This window comes from Euprymna scolopes, chromosome 41, assembly GCF_053919585.1.
Source record: "Euprymna scolopes isolate OS-2025 chromosome 41, ASM5391958v1, whole genome shotgun sequence".
In the NCBI taxonomy this organism is placed as follows: Eukaryota; Metazoa; Mollusca; class Cephalopoda; order Sepiida; family Sepiolidae; genus Euprymna; species Euprymna scolopes.
In genome coordinates, this window is record NC_136522.1 from 6818333 (window position 1) to 6841598 (window position 23266).

A 23266-nucleotide genomic window follows, 5' to 3' on the forward strand; every position below is an offset into this window, starting at 1 on the left:
ATCAAGGCCAAGAGGCCACTCGAGGATAAGGGTTAAAGAGTGTACAGTAGAAATTGGACAACATAGTAATCGTTAGTAAATGGAAATTCGGTAAATTTGTTAACTTGTATGGAACGGCTCATCAAGAACTTGTTTACGTTAGACTTGAAGACAACCATATTGTAGTCAGCTGGAAAGCAGGAAAACGGAAGACAATTCCACAGGCGCGCAGTTGCAGTTCTAAGAAAGAAACTTTGTTCATGGAATCTACGTTTAGGTTTAGGCACTATAACAATAATATTTTTTTTTAAATCGGTGACAATTGTAATAGATTGCACAGGTTTAAATAAATAAATAAAAAAAAAAACGTGAGTATGTTAGAAAAAATATATTGGCAAAAAAAAAAAGAAAATAAAAATCTTGATATTTTGCTCAAATATATAATTAAGCGGGAGTATTGTATCCATTTTGAGCTTCCATACCTCTATTGACAGACCCGCCGTCATGTTTGAAACTTAGTGTCTGGTTTTATGCACAATTACCGAACTATTATATTTAATTTTTGTGCTTGCTTGCATTAGTAAAAACATTACGTACTTACATGTGATGGCGAAATTAGTATAAATTCTCCAGACTTCCGAAAAATGATCCAGTAGACAAATAATTATAAGTAAAAATAAAATAAAACAGGTTGTGTGACCGATTCAGTATGACAAACAAGGGAGATAACCCTCGACTTACACTGACAAATCAAGGGTCCGCCATTTTTAAACCAACACATTTCAGAGCGTGATTGTGGTTGATTTTTTTTTTTTTTTTTTTTTTCAAATACATCTAGCATTTCTATTGAATCATTATTTGTAATTTATACTAACTTTGCCATCACACGCAAGTAAGTAATGGTTTCATCTGAAATGCTAGATCTGGGCAAAAATAAACGAATAAGAATAGGGAGACCTAGTTTTGAAAGCCGATTTATATATTTTTTTTGTAGGTTTCCGAATACTTTTTGATTGTATTTGAAAGATTAAAGACTAAACTTAATTTCCCAAAGAAAAAAAAAATATTTGTACGCGTGAAAAAAAAAAAAAAGTTATGAAAAATGTTTTCATGGCGATCTTACCAATTCAGCTAAATTTTGAAGTTAAATACATTCATTGTAAAAATCCTTTTAGAGATAAATATTAGTTTTCTGGGTCTATTTCAAAGATAATTTGTAAAGTAAAATCCTAAGATATTGAATTAAATTAAAAATAAAAAAAAAACACCTTGTTTGCAAAAAAAATAGCCGAATTAGACCCAAAACCGAGTGTTTTTGCCGTTTACAAAGCCACAAGAAACCATACTTTTGGAAAATATGGAATATACGGAGGCCCAAAATCTGAGACAGTCTGTCTGAGAATGACGTCATGTAATTAAAAGGAAGGAGGAGTGCTGGGTTTCTTTTTTTCCTCCCAGACGGGCATCCGTTCATTTCTATTGTAAATGTTTGTATAAATTTTACCATTTTTTAATTTAATTATTTTTCTATGTTCCTGTTAAAAAAATTTTTTTTTTAATTATTGGCCAATATTATATAAAAATTATATTACGCCGAAAGTTTCACATTCTTGCGAGCAAGGAAATTATTAAAAACTTGCATATAAAAATTATGCAAAATCTGTAATAAAAAAAAAAAGTAGAAATATTTTTGCTATTATAATTTCTTTTGTGAAAATATTAAATAAACAATGCTTAATTCAATAGTAATATCGGTAGTTCGAGAAATTCATTTTTCTTCGAGTTATATCGAATTCATTAATATGGACTTTAGGGGCTTTTTTTGTAATGTTCATATAAAAATTATTATTTTTTATTGTTACAAATTACGATGCTTTATTGATATAAAAAAAGCAAAAATAAATTCTTGCGTTTTTTTGTTTTTTTTACTACTGAAAACCATAACTTTAGTAAAGGTATTTTTTGTTTAAACAAAATAATACATTTCCACTAAGATTTAAATAAAAAATATTTAATTCATTATATTCCGCGATCATTATTTGATAAATACTGAAAATTTTATTAAAATTAATTAATTACCTGATTTTTGGTGAATTTTTAAGTAAAGGGAGTGGAAAAATGTTTCAACATTTTGTTGAGCGTCGGCATTCATTTTGCCCGTACCTATGAAATGCGTTGATTTAAAAGATCACTAATGTAAGGAAGCAGCTTAATTTATTTTTTTAACAATAAGATATAGCAAGCTGAATCATATACACTAAGAGAAAAAAAAAACAAAAAAACTCGACTTGCAGAACAAATGAAACAAGATGCAAAGGGAAATAAATCTGTCACAAAGGTAGATAACTTCTGCAGTCTTTTATTTTTTACAAAAAAATAAAAAATAATTTTATTTGTCAAGAGGTTAATGTTCTTTGCTTAAAGCATTGTTTAGAAAGGACGATGCAAGTTTTTTTTTTTTTAATGATCAAATTCAATTTTTACGGGATATTTTGTTTATTAAATTACTAGGTGAAACTACGGAATAGTTAAAAAAAAAAAAAAATTAAACTTTAATCATAGCCAGAAATTGACGGTTTTAAACACTTCCAAAATCTCTTTCAAAAGAGTTTTAAGTATCATAACGCTGACTGATTAAAATAAAGAAAAACAAATTTCTTGTTTTTTATTTTTATTTTCGTTAATTAACAAGTTTAATTAATTTTTGTGTTTGATTAATTACCGTCGTGTAATAGGTTGTTTACTTGTGTAGGTAGATTAATAAGCGTCTCAAATTTGCACCTTGCAAAATATGCTTTTTTTTTTTTTTTTGCTATGTCTTTGCTGGTTATCTCCCTTAGATTTGAGTATTCGTTGACATAAGCGCGTATATATATATATATATATATATATATATATATATATATATATATATATATATATATATATAGGCACTTATGTCAACGGATGCATAACCCGGTAGTTAATAAACGGTTCTTCATTATTTTAGCGAAATTCAAAAATCAAAATATTGAATTTCAATGGTATCTACTGAATTGTAATCTCACAGTAATGATGTCCAAAAATTACGAAAAACGATGAGGTAGAAAATTAATTATTAATGAAAACAATTTTCAAAGACAAGTAGTTAAAATTAAGTTGGCCAAAGATTTTCAGTTTCCATGAAAGATTTACTTTTTTGTTACGATTCAAACTCGTTGGTTATTTATATATATATATATTTTTTTTTCAAAACTTAATTTTCATTGTCTCTGAAAACTGTTTTCATTAGTAAATAATTTTCTACCTCATCGTTTTTCGTAATTTTTGGATATTTTCATTACTGCGACATGACAGTTCAGTAGATACCATTGGTTTCGCTTGAAATTCAAATTTTCAATTTTCAAATTTCGCTACAATTAATGGATGCATAATACGAACAGATGCGTTTAACTGTATTTTGCTAGATTTGTTTGCATCGGCCAAATTAAAATTCAACACGAGAAGGTTTCTTTTTTGGTTTGTTTGTTTTTTGCTTTTTTAAAATTTGCAATTTAATTAGTGGCACTTTTGCATAATTTGACCCGAATTCTCGTAATTTCCCGTCAAGCCCGGATCGGGCGAGACCGGCAATCATCGGTGACAGCCGAGCGGTGTAACTGACGCAGACTAAGGAAAAAGAGCAAAACAAAACGAAAAAATAAAAAATATATATACAAATGCAAATTATCAAAAAATAACAAAAAAACTACCTTGATAAAAGCAAATATGTTTAGTTAATTTATTTTAGTATTTATTTATTTCTTTTTTTTTTGCAAAATATTTATCAACAGCAAGTTATTTCATTGATTGAGATTGTCGGACTGACTTCCTCATCTTGGTTGTTATAGTCACAACGTTTCGGCCGTTTTGCCCTCCGGCCTTCATCAGGTGCTTTGTATTGAACTGGGGAACCGTTTATTAGGAGTCTCGAACCCAACTCTTTATTATTACATACCACCAAGAAATGGTCAGGTTGAATACCCTCCGTCGTAACAACTACCCCGATAGCATACTATTCACCAGACGTGTTAATAGTATAAGAGAGGAGAATGAAACCCAAAAACCTCCAACGGTCTGCCTACCATACATACGAGGCATCTCCGAAAAGATTCAGAGAATATGTGCCCCCTACAACATCAGGACGGTATTCAAGAGCAAGTCAACACTCAGACGACACCTGGTAGGAGTGAAGCCCTGCATGGAGGAGAACATGACCAAGAACTGCATATACTCCATCCCATGCAGTTGCAGAAAGGTTTACAAGGGTGAAACATGCCGCCCCCTTAAAGTAAGGGTGGAAGAACACCGGAAAGCGGTAACTAAAGGGGAGACAGAAAAATTGGGTATAGCCAACCATGTCTGGATGGAGAGGGGGGACCATCGCCCCCCTATGGGATGAAGTAAAAATAATAAACAGAGAGACCCACTGGAAAGTGAGAAAACTTAAAGAAACAGCTCACATGCTCGGACATAACAACCTACTGAGCAAACCAAGCATAGAGCTGAATGCAATTTGGACACCTCTGATAGAGAGAGAAAACCTTGAATAACAACATAGGTTTAACATTAACAAAAACCAACTAAGAATTGTCCTAGTGACATATGGCCGAGTGGTCCTAGACGGTGTATGAAAGTTTAGTTACCCAAAGATGCTGAGTTCAATCCTGAACGAAGGCAGTGAAAACAAAACACCTGATGAAGGCCGGAGGGCAAAACGGCCGAAACGTTTTGACTATAACAACCAAGACGAGGAAGTCAGTCTGACAATCTCAATCAATGATACAGATCAATCAAAAATACAGACAATTACTATCAAGTTATTTAAATATTATCTTCAAGAAAAGGTTGTTTACCCGTATAAATGTTAGGTGTAAGTAAAAATGTTTTTTTCTTTAACCGTATTTTTTTTTCTCTTGCTTTGGTAAATATGAAGAATTACTCCACCCTCGAAAATTCCTTTAAAATTACCACTCTTATAGGTTTTCGGGGTCGAGTAATTCTTCATATTTTCCCTTGTTTTTTTATTTTATTTTCAAGACTTTTTGTTCAATCAGGTTGTTTTTGTTTTTTAGGTGGGGCGGGGATTACACAGAAATACAAAAACATGTTTTTGTTTTTACGGTTGTTAATTGCCGGTGGAAGAACTTTCTTGAGATGAGGATATTTCCTTAGGAATCTTTTACTTCGGTCGACTGTTGATCTTCCTACTTTGTTATAGGCCTTCCAACAGTCATATCCGACTGTTGTACCCGGCAGAATATATTTTTTATATTATTGGAAGGAGGGTTTTGGCGTTTCGATTTGGCACGGTGACCAAAAAACCCTCCTTGTCGGTGATGTCATAGTCGCCGAAGACCCAGAGCAGTAGGTGTATCAGAAAGTAGCTATTAAAAATGATGATCAGAACTTTAATAATTCAACTTACTATTTTTCGAAGCTTATAACTACTTGAAAAATGTAATTCAACCCCTAATTTTTTTTTTTTAATTAAAGAAGCAAAGACCAATTTTTAAAAAAACTAATAGGTTTAATAGCAAATTATGCAATATTTGTTTTTTAAAGCGGTTTTCTTTAAAAAAAATATAAAGAAAATCAACATATTTTAACTTGCTTATAAATATATGTATATATATACAAATGCCAAAAAATCACTTACTTAAAAAAATATACTATTAAATGGGTAGTTCCATTCTTCATTGTTAAGAATTTATCCATATTTATTTTTTAAATTCCATGTATTTTTTAAATAAAAAAAGGATTTTTTAAAGCGAGGGTCGTAGAAAATCGTATTTTCGCAACGTGTTTTGCGCGAAGCTGTAAAGAGCTGCTGCTGCTGCTAAAATGAAATTTATGAAATACGGATTCGTCCAAGGGACATAAATAATGTCTCTTTTTTATTGCGTGTGTTAACCAAAATTAGTATTTTTCATCCTCCGTAGTTAAAAAGGAAACGCACATTTTCCCCTAGAACAAAAAATCCGCTTCATCGATTTTAAAAAAAAAAATTTTTTTTTTAATTCTTTTAATGAAATACACAAGTTTTTGATTGATATATTTTAATACTTCTTTATCGACTAAGTTTTTTTTTTTTTAAATATCTAAAAAAAGAAAACATTCAATGAAATAGTAATATTTGCCGTCAGCGTCTGGTATTTACTTGACGATGTAAGCATAACATTGAGCTTTCATTTAAAAAAAAATCAACATGGTTTTTAAAAAAAAAAAGGTTTTAGACTTTGTAAAGGTAAATTTCCAAAAAACTATTCTTTTTTTGTTTTAAATTAGAATATTTTCTTTATTAATCTTTTATCTTCAATTTGTGATACATAAAACTTTGGCACATAAATTATTAAAATTTTAAGACATTTCAAAATGGGGGCGTGAATTTGAAAAAAAAAAATGTTTCTCTAAAATATTATATTTAGTTTATTGGAAAGAGCATAAAATTTCACATTGACCCTGAAAATACCGTAAAAATTGAACCAATAGAAAAATTTTGATAGATTTTTAAAGTTTAAAAATTGAAAAATATTTAACTTGTAAAATTCTATTGATTTTATTACGTAAAAAAATGGCTGCATGTAGGCACACCGGCATTTTGTAAACACTGTTTTTTAAAAAAATAATATTTCTATTATTTTTTTAAACAACTTTAATAGTTTATTTTGGAAGTATATTCCATACAGAAAAAAAAAAACAACCCACTTTAAAAGCAGAAATTACAAGTTTTTTATATTTTATTCGCAGTTTTCTGTTAGGGGTGTCAAAAATTCCTTCAAATTTCTGATACACCTACCAGAGCGGTTCAAGGATTCTCCCTATGTTATGTTTTCTTCGGTTGAATAGAGATTCATCAATTTTTACAGTGTGCCCTGGGCCTCCTATCTGCCGGGGATTCCTCAAGAAATACTCCTGACAAATTTCTCTCAGAAAGTTAACGATCCTGTGCACAATGATACCCATTGTCTACATTGTCCATTGGTACACCGCCAGGAGAAACCATCCTTTATGCTCGATCTTTTTTTTTTTTTAGTAAACATTGTGTTTACAATTGGTGCACCTCATTCTTTGGGAAAGCAATTTCTTTTCCTGACAATATGAGATTGTCTGCATCGGCATTTCCATTTGTTTTTCTAGTATGCACAGATTTATTTCCTTGCCTGTCATTTTTCTGTTTGGCGAGTTTGTCAGCATTTTTGGGTTCAGTCGATTTCTTCCAATTCGAATGTCGTCTGCTTTCATTTACATATCGCTTTTTCATTGGCTAATCAAACTCCCAGAAATTGAAGTACAAAAAAAAAAAAAAAATTCAAAATAAATAAATCATTAAAAATAACTAATCATAAATTAAAAACTTACTAAAAATATTAAAAAAGAAAAAAAAAAAAAAATTTTTTTTTAAAGTCGAATTAGTATTTCAACATTTGAACAACGTTCGGCTGACACCGATGATTGCCAGTCTCGCCCGATCCGGGCTTGACGGGAAATCACGAGAATTCGGGTCAAATTATGCAAGAGTACCCAATTAGCTTTAACATTTTTTTTTTTTTTTTATTTAAAAAAAAAAAAAAATGAAATATGATTTTATGAAAAAATAATTTACAATTTTGAATTTGTAAAAATAAAATATTAAGCAGCAGGGATTATTTCTGTTGTCGCCATCTTTTTCATAGAAAATAAACCTTTTTGATGACTGAAAATCCCAAGAAGGCAGGCCTAATTAGCATTTTCTTTCATATTCCAAAAATAAAACTTATTCAACTTGCTGAAGGTTATTGTAGAAACTCCTTCTTAAGGGCATCTTTATTTAAATGGATAGAAATTGGGAGCTGTATACAATTATTCCCGGAAATAATTTTTTTTTGTTGAAATAATTAAAAAAAATTGTTTTGTAATTATAAATAAATGAAGGAATTTGTTAAAATTCTCCTTAACAAGTTACACCATGTATAAATCATCCAAGAAATTTGTTTCTCTCTCTCTCTCACACACACACACACACACACACACACACACACACACACACACACATATATATAACGAAGGAAAATCTTTTTTCTTCACCTGCACTTGAAGCGTTGTGTATTAATTGAAAATAATTACAAATATAAATGAATACATTTTGAAGGTTAAAAATAACACATTTACTCTCTTAAGGGCAGCCCCCTTTCGCCTGTACCACCTCCTCATGGTGAGTCGGTAACAGCCGCCTGAAGCCTTCAGGTGCACTTGGATGGTTGGAGGGTGGCAAGCCAAGTGTGCATCCTCCCCCTCCTGTAGGACAACCACTTGATGGGGGGGGGTCTACATTCAGCTCCCAATGTCAACGAGCCTGGACTTAATACGCCCTTCCCCTACCTGGAGCGACAGGAATAAAGTCAGTGTCGGCCGCTTGGAAGACCATATCGGCGAGGGCTCTAACAGCCCTGTAAGATGTTCCTTGGATGGGAGCTTAAAAACTTGAGCGTTAAAAAAAAAAAAAAAAAAAAAATGCATTGTCTTTAGCCTTCAAAACATATCCATTTATATACGTAACTATTTTCAATATATATATATCATTTTTAAAATATGATTATCCACTGACATGTGTTTCGTTGTCTACGACTCATCAGTGGCTGAATCTAGCGAGATTGGCTGAATCTATATATTATATATAAAAAAGGTTGTGTTTGAGGTTTATCATAATGTAGTTACGGAAATAGTCTTGGTGGTAAAATAATGATGACAAGGTTGACAAAAATAACGCATAACATCCAATACAACGTTCAAGAGCTGTCTACATTTCCTCTCCCGCTTTGGGGAAACTCCCGGATCTACCATCTTGTGCGGCACCGTATGTTCAGAAATAATTATGCATGATGAAAAAATATTGAAGTCCCTTCAATAATTGTCATTATTTATTTTACCACACAAACCATTTCCATAGCTACATTGTGATAGCAATCAAACACAACCTTTTCACATAATGCTTCAAGCAAACAAAATCTTTCTACACACATATATACATATATATATATATATATATATATATATTTGTGTATGTGTGTGTGTGTGTGTGTGTGTGTGTGTATAGATATATTAGTAAGTTATGAAAATATATTTGTGGTAATTATGCTACACATACACTTCTGCGTTTCGTCCTCCATAGGGAAGTGTCAGGTTAAAATGACTATTCCCTATGAGAGTGTAACGGGAAGTCTCTACGTTGATTTCATAAATATATTTTTTATAACTTACTACATAGCTCTACTCACGTATTGAGCACTGTTGGAGTAAATACTGAAAATTGATTCATAAAATATATCTCCTTATAAAATTTTATGTGGATGTGTGAAATATATACATATATACACACAAACATATATATATATATATATATATATATATATATATATATATCAATTGGTAAAGCAGGGAGTTTCCATACACTTGTATATTATAACTAAATTTCTTACCAATATACCTTTTTTTAAATTAAAAATATTTTAAAATATCACAAAAATAAAATGTATTCTAACAATTTTTATTTTATTTTTGTGATTGTCATAAAATTTTGGAAAGGGCGACTTTTCTTTACATATTTTTTTTTTTTTTTTTTTTTTTTTTACAAAAGCAAAAATTAAATTTAAAAAAATTCTATAAAAAAAAAGTGTGAGCAAAGAATCCAATAAAAAAATAAAAAATATTTTATTTTATGTGATTCTCTGATTTTACTTCATCGAAGAACCCAATTGAATACCTTTCATTTCACCCCCATTTTATCCTATGTGTGAAATGGTCTTTTGGTGGTTCTCAAAAAAAAAAAAAAAAAAAAAAAAAAAAAGAATAGTATGTGAAGGATCCTGAAACTTTCACTATTCTTTTTTTATCTTCACTCACAGAAGAGCTCACTTCCTAATATTTCTTTCATAGAATCCTTCACTCGTGTCTGCCCAGTAGACAGTTTAATCATAATCTTTTCACGTTTGTCACCGATTCCCTTTCTGCCTTCAAGACTTTTTTGGTTTATTCATTTTTTTTTTTTTTTGTATAGCCATCCTCACCCCCATCCTCCGGAAGCACGAAAATTTTATATCATCAGTCAGTTGACTTCTTCTCACTTGTGTTTCAAATTCTTCATCTCCATCTTCAACTTTTCATTTTTTTTTTTTTTTTTTAATTTCATCAATTCTCAAATCGATCAGATATTTTACTTTCTACTATTTCCCGGGACAGACAGAGCGACTTCTCAAACAAATACAGCACCTCTGACCATCGCAGCCCACTTTCCCCAATCCTGGGTTAAGTCACATTATATGACTATCCAATTCTGATTCTATAGTTGATGAGCAACTACTTGCGGGATTTTCACCAAGTCGCTTGTGATTGTTGAAGCCTTTAGCTGCCCACCAACTCTTTTAAATTATAAAATGCACAATGTGAAGGCAGCTGTTATTCTTCGACTAAACTCCGATCTATAGGGTATCCGTAAAGTCTGGACACATACATACTTGTAACGGCTACCACTTTGATTGAGTTAAGGCAGTTGTAAAAGTTACACTCTTCTGGAGGTTGAAGGTTCAATCCTCAGTGCGGGTAACACTCAAAATACAATTGTGAATTACTTAGGAATTCTACTTGGTCATGGCTGATGGAACGAGAACATGTCCTCCTACCCCGCTGTGGATTAAATAAAAGGTTCTGTTCAAAATTTCGTTCAAATTCCCAAGTTCAACAGAAAAAGATTATATTACACACAAGATGAGTATAATAGTCTGAAGAACTCCATCAATTCCGACCTCGAAAATTCAAAAGCGTTCTATCGACAGAGTATCTGTAAAGTCTGGAAGCATACATACTTGTAACGGCTATCACTTTGATCGCGTTAAGCCATGAGCCGGCTTCCTTTCAAGCAAGTATAGCTTTTCTGGCCATCACGGCTCACTTTTATTGATACTGGGCTAGGGTTACATCAAAGTGTAGTATCTGTTCTTCAGATGCTGCACTTCTATTTCTTGTTCTCTTTCGGTGGAGGAGGGGTCCTTCACGACTGAGACAATTTTTATTTTTGTACCTTTTCTCCACGTTAAAAAACGACCCTGGTGTCTAACTCTGTCCCGTGGGGAGGCATAGTAAATAGGTACATAATACGTCTAGCCAATTCTAATTTCATAGTTGAAGACAAACTACTTGTGGAATTGATAGTGTCAATAGGTCACTTTTGATTGCTGCAGCTCAGATTTTCGGTTAACCCCCAACACGTTCACACAAACGATGCAAATATTGCAAATCATAAGAAACCGATTGACTTGCTTCAGTTTTTCATGTGATTTAGTACACCAGAAAAGAGTGTGGCTGATATAATGGATATTCAATCAGACTATGGAATCAACTAAACATCTATTCCATTCATTTAGATTATATTAGTAGTAACAGTAGTAGCAGTAGTATCAGCAATCTATTGAAAATTGATGTCACTGCCCACAATTAGCTTACGAGGATGCAGTCTGGAATCTGTTTCATCCTCACCAATAAGCTCTCTGGTAACTGGGGACGCGTTCATTCTCGATTCACACCATGATTTTAATATGATTGCCAAAGACACGCACGCCCTCCCTCTCCTCAGTTATGGATAAAATAACAGTTTGTCATGACATTTCTTATAGGTGTGATGTTCAAGTATTTAATAACACCCAAAAAGAGGGTTGCTATACTGCAGAAGCAGATGAACCAAGTTTCCTGCCCAATGTTTTTTGTGTTTGTGTGATAAACTTGATGAACTGAATCGCAAAGTTATCGTTCGTAACGATGTTGAAGCGATCCCCTCCCGAAAAGGAATCGACTTGTTTCAACATAAAGAACATTTAGAATATTTAGTATTTTTAAGAAAATATTCATCACCTTCTCCAATTGTAAAGATCACAATTTTATACGTGTGTGTGTGTGTGTGTATATATATATGTGTGTGTGTGCGTGTTTATGGGAAAACTATGCTTATTCAATTATATTCCACCCTTTATTTATACCAACTAGCATAGTCTCTGATTCTGAACACAATTATATATTTTAGCAATTATTATCAACTACAACTGCTGTGACTTTTTCCGGTGGTTTATTTGAAATCAAAAGATTTTTTTTGTAAAATTAACAGTAACAAATATGATTACGTGTCTAATATTTTAACATTGTTTTCATTATTATTAGTTGTCAAAATTTTAATCGTTTAACAAGTGTTACTGCCCATCGTTTGCGTCTTTGTCAATATATATATATGTGTGTGTGTTGGTGCAAAAATAATGTCGTTTTTTGACTTGAAGTGGACGGCAAAAACGACATTATTTTCGCACCAACTTATATATATACATGGGATGAGTAATCGGAAGCAGAAAATCAGAATTTTGGGGGATATCAGAATCGGTATCATGTGTGTCTATTTTCCGATGCCAAAAACGATTCCTTTAATTATCATTTTTTATTTGATTTTATTTAAAACGAAATCTTCCACTGCTAGTAGTAATGATAAAATCATAAAAATTCATTGATTTTAAAGTACCATATAAAATATCTACACATTTTAAAGTACCATATAAAATATCTACACATTTTAAAGTACCATATAAAATATCTACACATTTTAAAGTACCATATAAAATATCTACACATTTAACATGTGTTTTTACAGTAATTGGGGGAAAATAACCATCTTTAGTTAAATACTTTAGATATTTATAAAGAATTGGAAGCAGTAATTATATAAGAATCGTGGAATTTAAACTGGAATCAGTAGTTGTATCGGACTCGAGAAAAATATTGGAATCGTCCCATCACATATATATATATATATATATATATGTCATTGTAAAAATACTCAACATTAAAATGTAACGTTAGCCACGTCTACACACATTGCAGACTTGGTCACAAAGGAGACAAAGAATGGGAAAGAGGAAAGACCTTCAACTCCCGTTTCAGATTATAACAAAAAAGACCTTTTTTTCTCATTCTCCCGCCATGCGTGACTTTTCCTTACGGCTGTAGCGTCAACCACATCTCTAACACGATCGTCTTCTCAAACGTGCTATCTCTTCTTTTTATCGTCTTTTCCTTTTTCCTTGATGTGACTGAGTTATTAGAGATATATTCAAGCGTTTTCTTAGCTGATCACCCTGAATCATCTCTCAAAGAGTTTGAGCGAGCAACTGATTCTGAGTTTTGTAAAATGTAACAGTAAGCTGTAGGTTATAGTCAGCTAACGTACTTCCTAATTTTTTGCGGAACACTACCAGAAGCGGTGACACAGCAAATCAGTCCCTTCACTTTTCTTGTTCTTCAGTATTTCTATTGTGAAGCGATTTATTGAAGTATAATCTAAGAAAAGGACATTACTGAAAAGGATACAATAAAAATTAACAAAATTATACAAATAAAAACAACACAATTTTTTTTTTTTTTTAAGATTCTGACTGTCCCTTTAAGTGCAATTGTTAGAATCTATCCTGCACTTGGTTCACCAGGTATATTTGCCAGGTAGTTTTTGAAATTCTTTTTCGTGAGTCCAGTTACTCCTTTAACAACTGGAATGATAGAGATCTTCCTAAGATTCCAGTTTCTTTTCATTGTCGTACATAAGACCTTGGCATTTGCACTTTTAATAATAATTAATTTGCACTTTTAATAATAAAATTAAAAAAAATAAAAGTTTTTATTTTATTTGAAGTTTTATGGGAAATATGTTTATGAAATTAAAAAAAAAAAGTTTTGTTTTTTGAATTTTTGAAATAAAGTTGTTTCTTTTTTATTTGAATTTAAATAATAAATATGTTTATGGAAGTATAAAAATAAAATTATCGAAATCAAAATATCAAAATTTCAGACATCATAAAAAACGTATCCATGATCTGCCTTGTCACCACTTCCGGTAGCGCTCTCCAAAACATTAGGAAGTATGTTAGCTGACTATAACCGACACTATACATAAATAATAATTATAATACTGTCTGGAAGTATGTAGTTGTAGTTGTACTCTTAATTTGTAAATTGAGCTCTCGGGTTAGTTTTTCTCTGTACATTAAATAGGATCGAAATATCTAAATGGACAAATGAAATAATTCAAAGAAAATTATCAAATTAATTCAGCTTCGACTACTTGCAGACATTATTTGAATTGTGAGAAATTCCTCCGGATATTATGCATGAAAATTTCTACGGCAAATTTATATTATTTGCTCATTTTAAATGTTTCGCTTCTATTTATAGCTTGCTTACAATTTTTTTTTTTATTTTTTACAAATTTTTTAACAAAAGTTATTTTCAATTGAAATCATTTTTTGCTTTGAATGTCTTTTGCATTCTTTTCTGCCATTTTGCTTTTTTGGGGGGAAATTGATTCAATGTGTCAATTACGTTGTCTACTTGATCCATGTTTCCAGACGTTTTTCTATTAAACTTTTTTTTTTTTATAATTAAAAATTTTTTTTTTTATCAAATTTGTTCAAGCTGGGGATGGGGCATCCTACCAGATGCCAGACATTCGCCTGCTAACTCAGTTATTCCAACCGACAGATCTTTTTAAGATTCTGACTGTCCCTTTAAGTGCAATTGTTTGAATCTATCTTGCACTTGGTTCACCAGGTATATTTGCCAGGTAGTTTTTGAAATTTTTTTTTCATGAGTCCAGTTGCTCGTATAACAACTGGAATGATAGAGATCTTCCTAAGATTCCAGTTTCTTTTCATGTCATACATAAGACCTTGGTATTTCTTTATTTTTTCCCTTTCAGCTCCTTTTAACCCAGCATCATTGGGGACACGAACTTCCACTAAGGTTGCCTCTTTCTCCTTCTTCTTCCATATCACTCTGTCAGGTTTTAGACTTGCTGTATTGTTTTAAATGTTATAAGGGAAATATCTTTCGACAGTCTCTGAATTTTGTTTTTGAATTTTTTTTGCATTAGTTGGCTACACATTTGCAGAAATATTTCAGTCAAAGCTATGAAATAGCTATACCTCTTCAGGCTGAAATTTTCTTGTCAGTTTTTAGCTGTTTCAAAGCTTTGACCTAATCATGTTTGCAAATATGTAGACAAATAATAATGAATAAAGAGTTTTATACCTAATACACACCTCTATTCACAGTAAGGATAACTTGATTTTTTACTCTATGGATGTAAACATACTTGGATTATATATATATCTTGGCAGTACTTTGCAAACTAAGATTCTATGAAGGAGGTTGTCCACGTTGACTGCAGGCACGCTTGTGACTGACGAGCCCGATGCAGGGCAAGCAGGTTTAGCCACAGTGACTGCAGTCAAAAGTCACGTCAGGTGTCGCTGCTGAGGCTTCCCAAATCTTCCCACAGATTCTCTGTGCGGGAGATCTCAAAGGAGGCAACAGCCTGGTGGACAGTATGTCGCCAGGTATTATGGTCAGGAGCAAGAGCAGACCACTGGTTGTGGTCAATGTGACAGTCACCAAGGGACTTCTTCAAAGAGTCTTTATATCTTTTCTTCGGTGTCCCTCTGTCACAGCGGCCAGTAGAGAGTTCGCCATATAGGACTATCTTGGGCAGGCGATGATCGTCCATTCTGGAGACGTGCCCGACCCGATATATCCAAACAATGAGAAGTTAAATCACATTAATTAATGTTATGGTTTGCAAGCTTACAAAATATTGTTGGAAGGAAATATTTTTATATAAGATAGCTCAATATACAAGACAGAGCAAATTGTAGGATTTATAGTTAAATTTTTTGCAGTAAAAATATAGAATTTTTAAACAAAAATTTATTATTTGAAAGGAGGAATACACGAAATTTAAAGTTCTGTCCTTAATCCATGGATTTTCAGTGCATAGTTCATCTCTTCAGAGGAAATGTCTTCAGCAAAATAATCATTATGGATAAACATTTGCTTTTTAGCACATTAAAGAAAGAACTTTAAATTTCGTATATTTCTTGCTTCGAATAATTTTTGTTTAAAATTCTATTTTTTTTTTTACAGCAAAACATTTAAATATGAATCATACAATTATATGTAAATATACTTAGTTATATTTTGGAATAAAAGATTCCAGCAGATTGTTCTACTATAAATAGAGCACTCTGCTGGAATCCTTTTTTTTTTTTTTTCCAAAATATAACTAAGTATATATTCTTTAAACCGTTCACAATGAAAATAGAAATTGCTTTCAGCCTTCAACCGGGGTTTTTTTTTTTCACTCGGCACCAAAGTGAAAAGAGTCAAGGTCATTATTAAAATGTCTTGTTCTCTGCTGACTGTGGTTCACCATCCGAGCCTTTGTCTCCCCCCACCCCTTGAGAAGGAGTTAGTTTGCTAATTCCTAATCGCCTAAGACGCCCCTAATGGAGAATGCAGACAGAGCTGATCAGGCAATTTTTGCAGGCCAGAGTGCGCTCCCTCTAGGGCACTGGCTCTTCAAATCTTACTTTCTGGCCTTTGTGCCACATCCCTTCGTGGGAGAGAGAAAAATAATGTTCGCAATGGAAATAGAAAAATTCCATTTTAAAAAGGAATGAATTGATATGTATTATTATATGTCTCTATATTGTCTACCAGAAACCAGAAAGTGTTGATTCATCGTTTATAATACGGTTCTGGCCCCACTTCCTCTCTTTGGAAAAAAAAAAAAAAAAAAAAAAAAAAAACAACAATCAGAGTAGTGTCCCTTGGCATCCAGAGTTAACTCCCGTGCTATGAAAATTGTTAGAAATTCTGCAATAATTACAGCAAAACATTTTACTAGTCTGCAATACTAAATGTGTTGTTTCTATTTATTCTAATACGTACAAGTAAAACAATTATTTCATGAGGTGCATTATTGGAGTCACCTTAAAACAGGATTGGAAACTATGTTGTTCCTTTTTTTGCCATTTTTATCTGTGCCATTATTGAAGTGCACTCCAGTGACATATGACTACAGTTCCTGATGGGCAGGGCTTTCATATCTCATGCCTTCCATATTTGAGTTCTTGAAAAATTCATTTCGGTAATTCCGTCATCATTTCTTTGGAATCCTTCATTTTATTGGCATTTTTATTTTTTTTGTTATTGTTGTCTGTCCATAAACTTTTCATGAATTCATTTTCTCACATTCTCTGACCCTGACCAAATCCTTCCATTCATTTCTTGGTTCAATCGTAGGATAGCAATAACCTTTTAAAAAGTTTCATTTTTTTTTTTTCACGGGTTTCATGCACAAATTTAGCACGAAATTGATTGGTCGCTTTGAATTGTATTTTTAGTTTGGAAACTTGAATTGTAATTTGCTTGGTAAAGTCTTGAAAATGCAAATTTTAAGTAAAAAATTTGAATCGCTGGCAGGCGTGTTTTATTGGTGATTATTGCTATAGGCAATTTAAACGTTTTACTAAAAGCGTTAAAAAGTAAATTAAAATTTTATTTTGATAATAATTATAAATGATTATTAGTTTTATCATAAATCTGCATATCACCACGTGAATTAAATTTTTTTTAAGTTCCTATTCTATGGTTGAACCTATTTTTTTTTATTCATATGCTTTCTTTCAGGAAAATTTCTTTGATTTCATCATTTGCTAATCAGTCATCTTTTTTACCCGTGTCTTTTCAAGTTTTCTTCTTTTTTAAGTTTTCATTTTTCATTGTCTTCATGCAAAAAAAAAAAAAAAAAATTTTTTTTTTTTTTTCTCATCTCTCTTTGATCATTTCTTGCCATCTTCAATTGCAAAAAAAAAAATACCAACAACCAACCAGCAGTAGTAAACAATAAATATTAAACACTTTTTTTGTCTCGTTAGAAGAAGAGAAAAAGCCGGCATTATATAACTGTAAAAGCAAAAAGATAACACGGACTTTGAAAACATTCAGATTAGAAATAGAAAAAATTTTTGAGATTAGAATTGGGGGAAAAAAAAAAAAATTTATGGGGGGGGAGGGAGGTAATATGATGGGGATAAAAGAGAGAAGAGACAGAAAAAACAATAAAAACTAAATAAATATGTACTAGTGCACTTATTGATCCGTGCTGAAATAATGTTATTGTTTAGAAAGCCATTCTTATCATGGGAAGAGGAGTGTGTGTTGTACCTACTCTGTATTTTAATCTTACAATTTCATAAAAACAAGATACCGTAAGACTTTAATTAAACTTGAAAATATTATTTTTAAAAAATTGTGCGGATCAAAAAGTGCACTAGCACCAAAAATATATATAAAGAAAAGAAAATGATAAAAAAAATGATTAAAGAACAGTTTTCTATTAGCATACTGAAGTTTTTATTTGTTTTTTTAATTAAAATTTTTTTTTTTTTTTTTTTCAAATTGCTACTGCTGCTGGGTGTGTTGTTGGAATCAATTCTTCATTTGAAAATCCCTTATGTTTTCAGTATACGACGATGCAACCCGAAAAACATTTGGATCCCCTGCCTGTCGTCCAAGAGATCGATAACCTGCCTCCACCACCACCGCCTCTCCCACCTATTCCGCCGCCGCTACCACCTGTAAATTTTTAATCATGCATTAACAAATTATTTCACTTTCAATTGATTCCAAGCCAAAAAGTTTCTTTGCTCACAACAACAACAACAAAACACTATTAGTTATTGGGGATTTGAGATCACAGGCTTAAATTTTGGTGGGGGGGGGGGCGTTTTTTCTTCTTTTTTTCTCCATTATTTTCTTTAATTTCTGAACTAATCATTGGTTTTCCTGAAAAAAAATTTTTTTTTTTTTTTTTTTTTTTTTTTTGTTGTAAAATTGACTTTTTTAATATTTCCTGGCACTTATAAACTTCATCTCCTGTTTTAGGCTGACAAAAATACATTCCTCAAACTTTCATGTAATAAAAAAAATTAAGATGATAAAGAAAAAGAAGTAAAAAGAAATGTTTGCAAAAAAAGAGAACGTCCTTTTATACAACGGCGATGCAATGCGCATCATAAATTTCACTTTAGAAACACAAAATAACCATAATACTTGATTTTAAACTTGAGGCAAAAAATTACTTTGGCATAATAAAATAGTATCACAATAGTAAACCAAGTCAGCCATTTTTAATTTATACAATAATTCTGTTTGTCTCCGTTTGCTGGCATATTAAATCAAAGGGAAATAATTCATTCAAACTCGACTCATCATTCGCAGTAATATTAATTTAGTTTTTGTTGTTTTTTTTTTTTTACTTCTATCAAGGTCTGAAAGCCACTTGAGGATAAGGGTTAATGAATGAAAGGTGGTAGTGTAGTCCTCGCTAATGGTGTAAATTCGATAGACTTTGATTATTTATGGGGACTGCTCAACAAAAATTTGTTTACATTGAATTTGAAGGCTACCATGTTATATTCAACTGCAGAACAGTGTTCCACAGGCGAGCAGTTCTGGGAAAGCCGCTTTGATCCTAGAGTCTGTGTTTAAATTTAGGCACAGTTAGAAAGTGGGGGAAATTGTACATATTGGTTATAGCTAGTCGAGTGTTTTTTTTTTGTGAAAGTTTTACAAGGAGGGAATGATAAATTGGAGTTCAGTCGAGCACTTGCCATGAAAATAACAATAAAGGCAGGTATATGAAACCAAGAAGCAGACGACAACTGATTTCTTTCTGGATTGATTTAATTATATGTTTTAACTACAAAGTTAACTAACTTTAAAATAACCTAAAATTAAATTTCATTTTTATAGTTAATTCACACCTGAAATTTTGATATTTTTAAGAATTCGGGATCTTTCTTCCAAAATATTAATTTTCAATGAAGAAAGCAACTGTGGAATTTCCCTGTTGTGTTATTGATAAATTTTTAGTAATTTTGAAGGCTTCAAACTGATGAATATGAAGTAATTTTGAGATTGAATTGAACGCTTAAGTTAAGTATTATTTTTCTGTGCTAAAATGGATGTATTAATTTGTTCATGCAACGCTGTCATAAAAAAACATCAAAATTGAATTTCTCAAACCTAAATCCGTATAACAAAAGAAAGTCCTGTCAAATAAGTTAATGAATGTTGAAATGAGTTATTTTTGTGGTAAAAAAAACTTTTTTTTTTTTAAAATGACAAAATAAATGGAAGATAATAAAGAAAAAAAATTTAAATGCATATTTAAAAAAAAAAAAAAATTACAAAAGAATCCTGTTACTGCATGATTTATACGACCCATTGAAAGGCTGACAGGAACCACTTGCAAGAATCATACCTAAAAGACTGCTTAAAAGTTCTGGCACATGTCCCCTTGCTATAGATGTCACGTCTATTATAACCTTATTCTGTCTTAATGAGGAAAAAAAAAAAAAGAAAGAAAAAACTAAACGCTTATTCTTCTTTTGGTAAATTTTCAGATTAGGTCCACCTCCACAATTTTCTTTTAAATGACGACTTTTATAAGTTTTCGACTATGCTGAATACGAATATTGCATTGAAATTTTGCAGATATAAGCAGTTCTCGAGATATAAAAAGTTGTATTATGCATTGTGTTCTTCGGCGGCCATTTTTGTTACGCACGCCAGTCTCAGTAGATTTGTTTATGGCTCGCGCGTAACAAAAATGGCCGCCGAAGACCACAATGCATAATACAACTTTTTGTATCTCGAGAACTACTTATTTCTGCAAAATTTCAATGCGATATTCGTAGTCAGCATAGTCGAAAACCTATAAAAGTCGTCATTTAAAAGAAAATTGTGGAGGTGGACCTAATCTGAAAAAATACCCTTCTTTTAAATATCTTTATTGTTTGTTTTTGAATTGAAAAATGTAATCAATTTGCAAAACAGTAAAGAAAAAAAAAATACCATTCCATGAGTCAGGAGAGTAATACGGATGCTAATGATCATAGTTACAATTGGTCAGTCTAAAACTAGAGATCTGTTAGATTCATAAGTATCTGTTTTATCATTGTTAGCTGTCAATCTTATTATTGACTGAGATTTGCTTTTTTTTTCCCCTGCATTATATATTGTATGTTCGTTTTTTTTATCATCTTGTGTTTTTTGTTACCATAAAAAAAAAAAATGAACAAAAAAATAATTTTACTCCTTTTTCAGTTCATACCCTGAAGTAAGCTATAAGGGTATTAAGTTATTTATTTTTTCCATAAAAAAAAAAAATAAAATCCATTTAAAAAATTTTTTTTTTTAAAATCCTGCATTAGTACCATGGGGTGTTTTGTCATCCAAATTTGTTTACATGCTCCTAATTCCTTGTTGGCAGCATTTCTTTTCCTCCCTCCAAGTACTCTCCTGATTCAGTGAGCATATAGCACACATAATTGTATCTCAATTTTCCTTGGAGGTAGACGTCACTTTGTCCTTCTGGGGTGTCCAGTCATTCCAGCTGACTAACGTAGGTATGATTTTATTAGTTATATATTTTTGTATTTTTTCCAGTATGGAAAGAAAATTTGTAGATATAAGCGCATATTATGTATCATTAGTCCACTCTGTAATATTTAATATGGAATTAATGTTTTGGTATTTTTTTATTATCATAAGTTTTGATGGTATTATTATTTTATTTACAATTTATTATCCTTTCAGTTTTGTAACTATAAGCTTAACTAATGTAATATTTAAATTTTTTCTTAGTTTAATAATTTCTTTTATTGTATTATTTTATATTAATATTAACAAGATACAAGTGATTCAAACTGTTCCACAATTACTGTAGATATATTCTGAACCAACAGGATGACTGTATTTTACAAAAATGCTAACACTATAATCATTTTTGTATTCGGGTGTTCAAACACCTCATGGGACTAAACATGTTTCGAATACCCAGGTAACTAATGCAGGGTTAAATGTGAGCAAATATCAACAATTCATAGTCTGATTTAATTACAGCTGTTGAAAAAAAATTTTTTTTTTTTTATTTGCAAGCAAGTTTGCAATAATAATTGTCAGAATTCTGGATTTTGTTGTTTTTTTAAATATTCAGAGGTTTCTTTATTTTGTTTTTGCAATTAGAAAATGACGAAATCAAGGCATATATGATGTAAAACAAAAAGACATTCTGATATCTTAATTTAAAAAAATGCCAATTTTAAGATTAAAAATCTGTCTTTCGAAACCGTTGAACAAAAAAGTGAAATATGAGAACTTTCTCAAAATGTATTTTTTTTTTTTTAACCACCAAACTATACTTAAAAAAAAAAAGCAAGAGTGTCCTAAATTGTGTAAACTTGACCCTGGTCAACCTTAAAGGTGATGAAAGGTCAAAAATAAAATAAAAGAAGTCATTTCTCAGTCTTAACTAAATAAAATATCTTTGGTCGACTTTCTTTATATTTTTCAACTTTAACTTTCCAAGATGACTTCTCTGCAAACTTTTAATAACACTCAAAATGGTTTTCTCTCCCTGTCCGCAAATTGAAATAAAATATCCTTTTCAGATATTTTATTTGCATAATAATAAAATAAACCTTTTAAAATTAACAACTTGGCCGTTACAAGGTTATAGGTGAAACATGTGTGCAAATATGTAGCCAAAATGTTTCTTTAACTTGATTGCTCTGTTTGTTATTGAGAATTATTGTATACAGTAAAGATCCACCAGTATTAACTTATGAACAAAACTCCACCTGAATTATTAAATTTATATATATATATATATATATATATATAATATATATATATATATATATATATATATATATTGGGAAGAACCTATCATTGAGCTCACAAATATTAATGTTGACAGACATGTTAATATCGAAACATTAATCGATCTGTGTAAGTTATTCTTAATGTTCATATAATTTTATTTAAAACAGCTCTATCCATGTATTGAGCACTTTAGAAAAATATTTTTTTTTTTTAAATCCTGTTATCAGTAGTTGAACTTACAATATTATGAACCAATGGATTTATGAAAAATCATGTAGCATATTTTGAATAAAATTGCTTGTATACATTTTCACCCTAAAATAAAATTATAATCATAAGTCAAGGTTGAAAACTTTTGAAAAGATTTCATCCATTTTATTATTATTATTATTATTATTAAAAAAGGAAAACATTTTTAAAGTTGAGAATAATTTTATTTTATTGTAAGTTTTAATGCAAAGACAAATATTTGAAGGTATAAATTTGATATTCATTCAAACATGGCCGACAGTCATTCAAATGGTAGAAAGAAAAGTTAGTTTTCGAATTGTGTACTTCTGCATTTATCGACCCCGTGGTTTCCACAAAGTTTCTCGGATGTGCTTGACCACTGACGGGAATAACCGAAAGCGGACAATCGTAAAATGTTAAACAGCTACGAAAAAATTATAACGATAAACAGAAAAAACTTGGA

The 23266-nt window shown here is 31.1% G+C and overlaps 1 protein-coding gene across 2 annotated transcripts in view; it reads left to right on the forward strand.

Annotated features, from left to right (window-relative positions):
* Nucleotides 1-20280, forward strand: part of LOC145266322 (protein tweety homolog 1-A-like) — a 301166-nt gene extending 280886 nt beyond the window's left edge. For both annotated transcript variants that reach the window (XM_080121883.1, XM_080121887.1), the window contains one exon: nt 18366-20280. In XM_080121883.1, the coding sequence (XP_079978009.1) occupies nt 18366-18491 (126 nt within the window). In that variant the 3' untranslated portion in view covers nt 18492-20280. The remainder of the gene's footprint in view (nt 1-18365) is intronic.
* The last annotated feature ends 2986 nt before the right edge of the window (nt 20281-23266 follow it).